The sequence below is a fragment of the Hyla sarda genome, chromosome 3 (assembly GCF_029499605.1).
Source record: "Hyla sarda isolate aHylSar1 chromosome 3, aHylSar1.hap1, whole genome shotgun sequence".
Classification (NCBI taxonomy): domain Eukaryota; kingdom Metazoa; phylum Chordata; class Amphibia; order Anura; family Hylidae; genus Hyla; species Hyla sarda.
In genome coordinates, this window is record NC_079191.1 from 16589051 (window position 1) to 16597663 (window position 8613).

Here is an 8613-nt window from a genome sequence, read left to right on the forward strand (position 1 = left end):
ACGTGATGGCGGCGACGGAGAGCGAGGATGCCGGGGAAGCAGAGGCCTTGCCGGAGCGTCAGGGACACCCCGGGGACGCGGCGACATCGATGGACGGCGACATCCTGGGCAGCGGTGACGGTCCGGAGCGGCGGGGACACGTGAGTACAACTGCCCGGCTGTCCGGGCATGCTGGGTGTTGTAGTCTTGCAACATCTGAAGGTCCACAGGTTGTAGACCACTGTCCTATACTTTACATTGCACGGATCCCTCAACATGCGATGGTTTCAACAAACGATGGTTCATTTGGAACGGATTACCATCGTATGTTGAGGGATCACTGTACTTAATTTCATAATGGCGTGTGCTTACCTTTCTAATCCCCTTGTGCCATTATTACCCCCTCCCTCTGATCCTCTTTTGACATTGTCCCCCCCCCCCCTCCATCTCAATCCCCTTTTACCATTATTCCCCCCTCCGATCCCCCTGGGCCAATATATGAGATACATACAATAACCTCCTCCCATACTGCGGTGTTACATGCTTACCAGGTCTGTGTCTATCCCGTTCAGCGGGAGTTGGAGGGCCGCACTGACTGGTGACGTCCTTCTGCCGGCACCTACGCGCAACATCCGCGACGTCACACGTCAGGCCCGGCAGCCACTGCAGCTCACGTAAAGTACAATATAATGAGCTGCCGCGGCTACTGCGGCGTCCAATCCCCGCTCTGCGCTGACAAATACTGGCCAATGCATGGCCGGTATTTTTCAGCGAATTGCCGTACCCCCGCATAACCCTTGGTGTACCCCTAGGGGGGTACACATACCCCTGGTTGAGAACCTCTGACACAAGGGATCATTGTCAGTGACTTGTTCTTGTTTTTATTGCTTTTGCTGCTCTCTGGGGTATAATATTTAGACACCACAACATATGTTGTATTTAAGCACCGACGCAGCTGTATAAACTATGGGAACTAATGGACGCTGAGAGATGGGTGTAAGTGGACACCTAAAATGTTTTGGCTATGGTGGGCACAAGTGCACGGATTATACAAGGCATATTTATCACTATAGACTTGACATGTCATGGTAATAAGACTTTTTTTTTGGTATCCAAGTTTAGACTGGAAGAACGTATTTTGTCTTGTTTTTGGATTTTTGTTTTTATAAAAGTTTTATATGTATATGTTACTGTATATTTAAAACAAATAAATGACATGCTCCCTGAAGACAGGCTAAGTATATTTTACATTTTGCGTTTTTCAGGTGGCCAAGACGAGCCGTCCCGACCTGATTCTCTTCCTCATGAAGTACCTGATGGCACTTGTAGTTGGCATACCCTCCGTCTTCTGGGTTGGAAGCAAGAAGACCTGCTTCGAATGGGCCAGCTTCTTCCATGGTCGGAGGAAAAAAGAGTGAGTATCGGCGCAGCTCGAGTAGAATCTCACCAACATATGGTCTTCGTGATTGGTTGCTGGGGCAAGAGCTTCTTACCAAGAGAGTACACCCTAGGGCAGAGGTCCTCAATCCAGTCCTCAAGGCCACCAACAGTCCAGTGTTAAAATTTTTCCTGTTCTATTCTAATGGAGTAATAATCCAGAATGTTGGTGGGCCTTAAAGGGGTACTCAGCCCCAGACATGTTTTCCCCTATCCAAAGGGCCCCTACAATCTCCCTGCTGTACCCTGCGTTCGTTTAGAGCGCCGGGTGCAGCGCTAGAGGCTCGTGACGTCACGGCCACACACCCTCAATGCAAGTCTATGGGAGGGGGCGTGACGGATGTCACGCCCCCTCCCATAGACGTGCATTGAGGGGGCATGGCCGTAACATCACCAGCCTCCGCCCCGCATCACCAGTAATCAAAGAAGTTCGCTCCGTGCACCGGATGTCTGGGGTGTTGCAGCCAAGATCGCGGAAGTCACCAGCAGTGAGCAGTGACCCTTATTCGAGAGCCTGTAACCCCCTGGGACAGTGGTCAACAACGCAGTATTTAAAAGGTACTCCGTCCCTAGACATCTTATTCCCTATCCAAAGGACATCCAGTGCCCAGACATCCAGTGCACAGATCGAACTTTGCTCCGTGTCGGATGACTGGCGATGCGGGACGGAGACTTGTGATGTCATGGTCACGCGCCGCTTGTGATATCATGGCCACACCCCTCAATGCAAGTCTATGGGAGGTCACGCCCCCTCCCATAGACTTGCATTGAGGGGGCGTAGCCGTGACAGCACAAGCGGGCGTGACATTGACGTCACGAGCCTCTGATGCTGTACCCGACGGTCCCCAGCGGTGGGACCCCCTCAATCAGACATCTTATCCCCTATACTTTGGATAGGGGATAAGATATCTAGGGGCAGAGTACATCTTTAAGAACTGAGTTGTTGACGACTGTCCCAGGGGGTTACAGGCTCTCGAATTAGGGACACTGCTCACCAATGGATCCACAAAAAAAAAGACTGTGAAAAGATTAAAAGCAACACTATATACATAAAGATATATCATTCTAAAATTGCTTCTTTACATATTCTCTCAGCAGAGGTGTGCATGAAAGTCGACAGGTTCTCCAGGAGCCAGATTTTGCTCAATCCCTTTTACGGGACCCGAATATGCCCATCGTCCGGAAATCAAGAGGAACGTCCACTCAGGGTACGTCCACCCATGCCTCCTCCACTCAACTGGCTATGATTGATGACCAACGGAGCAAAGCCGGGAGCGTGCACAGCAAAATGAGCAGTTACCACGGAAGTCTCCATCGCTCCAGAGATGGAAGGTAAGGATGATGAAAGGACCATCAATGGGCCCAGAAAAAAAACGGGGTTACCCTACTTTTCACATTCTCCCGTCCATGCCAACTTGTGGTTGAGAGGCAATCTGCTAAGACAAGAACCCTCCCACCACTGCGGTGTGTTCAATCATAGACCAAATCCCACCCTTGGGGGAGTAGGAGTAAATAGACAAATAGTGAATAGCAAATGATACATGGGTGCACTTGTTATTGACACTTTTAAAGGGGTACTCCGCTGTAAAACATTTTTTGAAATCAACTGATGCCAGAAAGTTAAACAGATATGTAAATGACTTCTATTTGAAAATCTTAATCCTTCCAGTACTTATCAGCTGCTGTATGCTCCACAGGAAGTTCTTTTCTTTTTTTATTTCTTTTGTGTCTGAACACAGTGCTCTTTGCTGACACCTCTGTATATGTCAGGAACTGTCCAGAGCAGGATAGGTTTGCTATGGAGATTCCCTCCTGCTCTGAACAGTTCCTGACATGGACAGAGGTGTTAGCAGAGAGCACTGTGGTCAGACAGAAAAGAAATCCAAAAAAGAAAAGAATTTCCTGTGGAGCATACAGCAGCTAAGTACTGGAAGGATTAAGATTTTTAAATAGAAGTAATTTACAAATCTGTTTAACTTCCTGGCACCAGTTGATTTAAAAAAATGTTTTCCAGCAGAGTACCCCTTTAAGAGTGGCTCTTAATTCTGACACTTGGGGACCCTCACCTGTATGACAACCATATACCTTTTGTAGGTTATCTCCCATGCATGATGTTAACAACTAAATGCAGCCATCGGTCACTCCCTCATCTTCCTTCCCCATTACATCCTGAAGAATTGCAGTCGCCATAAAGCAGGCAAAAAGGAAATTCAAAAAGAAAAGAACTTCCTATGTAGTATACAGCAGCTGATAAGTACTGGAAGGATTAAGATTTTTTAATAGAAGTAATTTACAAATCTGTTTAACTTTCCGGAGCCAGTTGGTATGAAAAAATGTTTTTTCACCAGAATACCCCTTTAAGAATAAATGACCACAAATGTCACTTTGTCCTTCTCCCAGGTACACACCATGCAGCTACCGAGGAATCGAGGAACGACTCCCCCACGGCAGCATGTCCCGTCTGACGGATCATCATTCTGTACATAGTAGCACCCACAGACTCAATGAACAGTCTCGACAGGGCAGTATCAGAGACTTGAACAACCCGCTGGCTCACATCACACATGGTACCAGCATGAACCGGGTCATTGAGGAGGACGGAGCAAGTGCTTGAAGGACACTTTTCATTCAGAGGCACTACGATGTACGTCGGCACACGATTCACCTTGGTCACATAGTGACTCTATTGCACATCAAAGCCGACCATATAAACCCATGTTACCTTTCATACATGTGTTGTCTACTTATCGAGCAATGGAACATCATACATGGAACCTTCCACTCTAGAGATGAGTGGAGCGAGGACCATTTTAGCCTTCAGGACTACAAACTGGTGTCGGCTGGACCTTTCGGAGTAAAATCTACTGTAATGTCCCTTCCAGTGTCACATCTTTGGAGAACGGTGATCGGCTCATCTCCTGGTGCTGTCTTCTTTCGGAGGTGTACTCACGGGAGGAGTTGTCCATCAAGAGAACGTAGATCGTTCATTGTGTGGATCGTGATTTTTCCCTCGGACTCTTAAATTATTTATTTGACTTGTTCTTCCATGTTCAATTTGTAATTTTTTGTCAAGAAATTAAATCTCGGAGATAAGGAAGTCCAAGAACTTCTCATAGAGTCCTGGCATCTGAATGGGTCCCCCACGGCAGGATGTCCCATCTCATGGATCACCATTCTCTACACTTTGTATCTACAGACTTGTCTTGTGGGCAGTCTTGACAGTCAGTGTTCAAGCCCGGCAGGTAAAGAGCTTAAAGGGATACTCAGCCCCTAGACATCTTATCCCCTATCCAAAGGGGTCCGCGATCTTGGCTGCGGCAACCCAGACATCCGGTGCACAGAGCGAACTTCGCTCCATGCCGGATGACTGGCGATGCGGGGCAGAGGCTTGTGACGTCACGGCCACGCCCCCTCAATGCAAGTCTATGGGAGGGAGCGTGACGTCCGTCACGCCCCCTCCCATAGATTTGCGTTGAGGGGGCGTGGTCGTGATGTCATGAGCAGGCATGGCGGTGATGTCACGAGCCTCTGGCACTGCACCCAACGCTCTAAACGAATGCCAAGTGCAGCTGGGAGATCGCGGGGGTCCTGCTGCTTTGGATAGGTGATAAGATGTCTAGGGGCGGAGTATCCCCTTAAGATCAAGTCCTGGTGTTGACTATGGCCACGAGATCTTAGCTTCAGGTGGGACCTGAATAGCTTGTTGCAACTGTTGCACAATTCGAGCCTTGCAACTTCTACTATATCGTGTCAGATTGAAAAAACATCTCCCACGGGCGCCATTTTATTGCTGTTCCATTTTGCCCCATCAAATTGAGTTGCACAAGTTTTTCAGGAATAAAACACTGATCCAGTCAACAGTGAGTTTTCCACCAAGATCGGTCATGTCTCCCCGGACTTTGTGTCCAGAGGATATGCTTGATAAGTGGTAATGCTATATGGAAACAGTAAATCATGAATTGGACCTATGAACTATTTAAAAAAATTTCACAATCTTCGAACTCTTACCACCAGAAGCCATTCAAACCTTTTGGACCTAAATCTAGCACTGGATTCTAATAGTCAATGCGATTACGTATAGTAGAGACGGACATAGATGTTTGTATATTAGGAAATTATCTTGTAGATATATGGAGGGGAAAAAAAGGAATTTCTTGTAATTTTAAATTTTTTCATTTTTTAAACAAAAATTGGAATTTGTTGTATTTAATTTTTTTTTATAACTACTGATAAATGTGGGTTCATTGCAGTATTTAACCTCCCTCAGGCCATAGGGAGAAATATGTTTTTTCTGTTTTATAGAAACATCTCGGAGGTCAGTACTGTCACTTACAACACTGGACTCCAGTCAAGTTTACAGTCACCTAGTCAATGTAAAAAAGAAATACGGTGCACTCTCTATCGGCACATAGTGGTGGAATTTACCGAAAATGATTTGTGATAAGCATTGGCCAACACCAGGTTGGTCCTGAGCTTGTTGACCCCAAGTTATTTAAAAAAACACAGAACCTCAATGACTTTTTGTTTTTAACACTAGACCCGGTAAACTTTTCAGAAGACCACGGCACCTGTAGGGTATTAGTTGGGTTCTCCACTCATGGTCCTCTACCAAAATGATAATGACAACTCCTGTGTTTTGGGGAATTAGTGAGGACTTCAGACCATGGGTCTTCATTAGCGTGAAGATGTTATATGACGTAACAAAACATTCATCTAGATAGAAACACTGGAGAAAGGACGATCATGGCACAGTCACTCATTTGTGTCAGAGAGTTCTCTGTGCTAGTGTATGCGGTTGCAGGTGGGTGAGTTATTTACGAACGTGTCTGGAGATGGTGCTGCTACGAAGTGGAGCAAAAGGCTGGTATAATCGGAGCACTCACCTGGTTGCAGACGCTGTCAGACTGTCATCTAAATTGAGGCTTTCACAGGGAGACAGAAGGTGATGGTATGTGGGGGAGGAACACCCTGGAGGGCCTGATGAAGCACCAGGAGTTGCAAAACGGACCGTGGTTCGGGTGTTCCTCCCCCACATACCATCACCTTCTGCCTCCCCGTGAATGCATCTATTTAGATGACAGCGTCTGGAGCCAGGTGAGTGCTCCGATTATAATTTCTTCATAGTGTGAATTCGTCTAGATAGCTTTCTCCTTGAAGGCTCTTTGAGGAACTCATAACATTGGTCACTTCCCACCCCCTAAATGAGAAAATGTGAATGGGAAGAGAACTCGAGAACTCTCATACTGTAGCTCAGTTGGATTTGCTCAAAATTCCTACAAAAATTTTCCAGCTTACCAAAAAAAAAAACACAAAAAAAAAAAAACCCTGTGACTTCTACAAAAACAACAAAAAACACTGGAGATTTCTATTACCGCAGTTCCAAGATGATTATGAGATCTTCATACCACCACACTTCTTTGTTTAGATACTTACTGGGTTATTAGCTCATGGTCCTTCACCACAGTCATCTTCTGACATAATAGTACGTTCATCTAGATATCGTTCTCCGTGAAGGCACTATGAGGAACTCCTAATGGTCACTTTCCATTCCGTGTATGACTAAGTGTGAATGGGAAGAGAGCTCTCATACTGTAGCTCAGTTGAATTTTGCTCAGAATTTCCACAAAAATTTTCCAGTTTACCATAGATTTCTACGGGGAAAAAAAAACAAACACTGGAGAATTCTATTACCATAGTTCCAAGAAAAATAGATCTTCATACCACCGTACTTTGTTGCTTAGATAATTAGTGGGGTTCTTAGGTCATGGTCCTTCACCATAGTCATCTTCTGACATAATAGTATGTTCATCTAGATAGCGTTCTCCTTGAAGACACTTTGAGGAACTCATAACGTCAGTCACTTCCCACCCCGTGTATGACTAAATGTGAATGGGAAGAGAACTATCATGGTGTAGCTTAGTTGGATTTTGTTCAAAATTTCCAAAAAATTTAGCCAACTTAACAATAAAAAAAACTACAGTTCCAAGAAGATCATGGGATCTTCATGCCACTACACTTTGTTGCTTAGATACTTAGTAGGGTTCTTAGTTCATGGTCCTTCACCATAGTCAACTTCTGACATAATAGAATATTCATTTAGATAGCATTCCTCTTGAAGATACTTTGAGGAACTCATAACGTCGGTCACTTCCCACTAAATGACTAAATGTATATGGGAAGAGAACTCTCATACTGTAGCTCAGTTGGATTTTGCTCAAAATTTTCACAAAAGTTTGCCAACTTAACAAAAAACTGGAGTTCCAAAAAGATCATGAGATCTTCACACCAATACACTTCTTTGTTGAGATACTTAGTAGGGGTTCTTAGCTCATGGTCCTTCACCATAGTCAACTCCTGATATCGTTCTCCTTGAAGGCACTTTGAGGAACTCATAACGTTGGTCACTTCCCACACGTGTATGACTAAATGTGAATGTAAAGAGAACTATCCTACTGTAACTCAGTTGGATTTTGCTCAAAATTCCCACAACATTTTGCCAACCTACCGTAGACTTCTACAACAACAACAAAAAAACTGCAGTTCCAAGAAGATCATGGGATCTTCATACCACCACACTTCTTGTTGAGATACTTAGAAGGGTTCTTAGCTTGTGGTCCTTCACCATAGTCATCTTCTGGCATAGTAGAATGTTCATCTAGGTTGGGTTCCTTGTGAAGGCCTCATAATGTTGGCCACTTCCAACCCGGTTGGCTCTTTTACATTCGACTTTGCCACAAAGTTTTTGCCATCTCACCGTAGAGCCCCCCATAACTTCTCCAACAAAAAAGCCAATGATAGAGCACTTTATCGGAAACATTGGGTTGGAGGTGTCTAGTCGAATATTTGGGGGGCTCTTCAGAAGAACACAGTTCCTTCTTTTGGGTTTTTCCGCTCATGGTCCTTCACCAACATGATGATGTCATCTTCTAAACTTCAATGAGATGGAGCATCCCTTGAAGCCCTCAGGATCACATGTTCAGGTCTATTTTTCTCACGTAACAGTGAGTGGCAGTAGTTTTTAAAGGGGTTCTCCGGTGAAAAACAATTTATTTTAAGTCAACTGGTGCCAGAACGTTAAACAGATTTGTAAATTACTTCTATTAAAAAATTGTAATCCTTCCAGTACTTATCAGTTGCTTTATACTACAGAGAAAGTTCTTTTCTTTTAGAATTTCTTTGCTGTCTGATCACAGTGCT

At 44.9% G+C, this 8613-nt stretch overlaps 1 protein-coding gene across 3 annotated transcripts in view; it reads left to right on the forward strand.

Moving 5' to 3' along the window:
* The window catches only part of FZD3 (frizzled class receptor 3), a 107632-nt gene extending 100544 nt beyond the window's left edge, over positions 1 to 7088 (forward strand). For 2 of the 3 annotated variants that reach the window (XM_056563808.1, XM_056563811.1), the window contains 3 exons: positions 1245 to 1393; positions 2512 to 2748; positions 3817 to 7088. In XM_056563808.1, coding sequence (XP_056419783.1) covers positions 1245 to 1393; positions 2512 to 2748; positions 3817 to 4030 — 600 coding nt within the window. In that variant the 3' untranslated portion in view covers positions 4031 to 7088. The remainder of the gene's footprint in view (positions 1 to 1244; positions 1394 to 2511; positions 2749 to 3816) is intronic. The other variant, XM_056563810.1, reaches the window with a different exon arrangement.
* The last annotated feature ends 1525 nt before the right edge of the window (positions 7089 to 8613 follow it).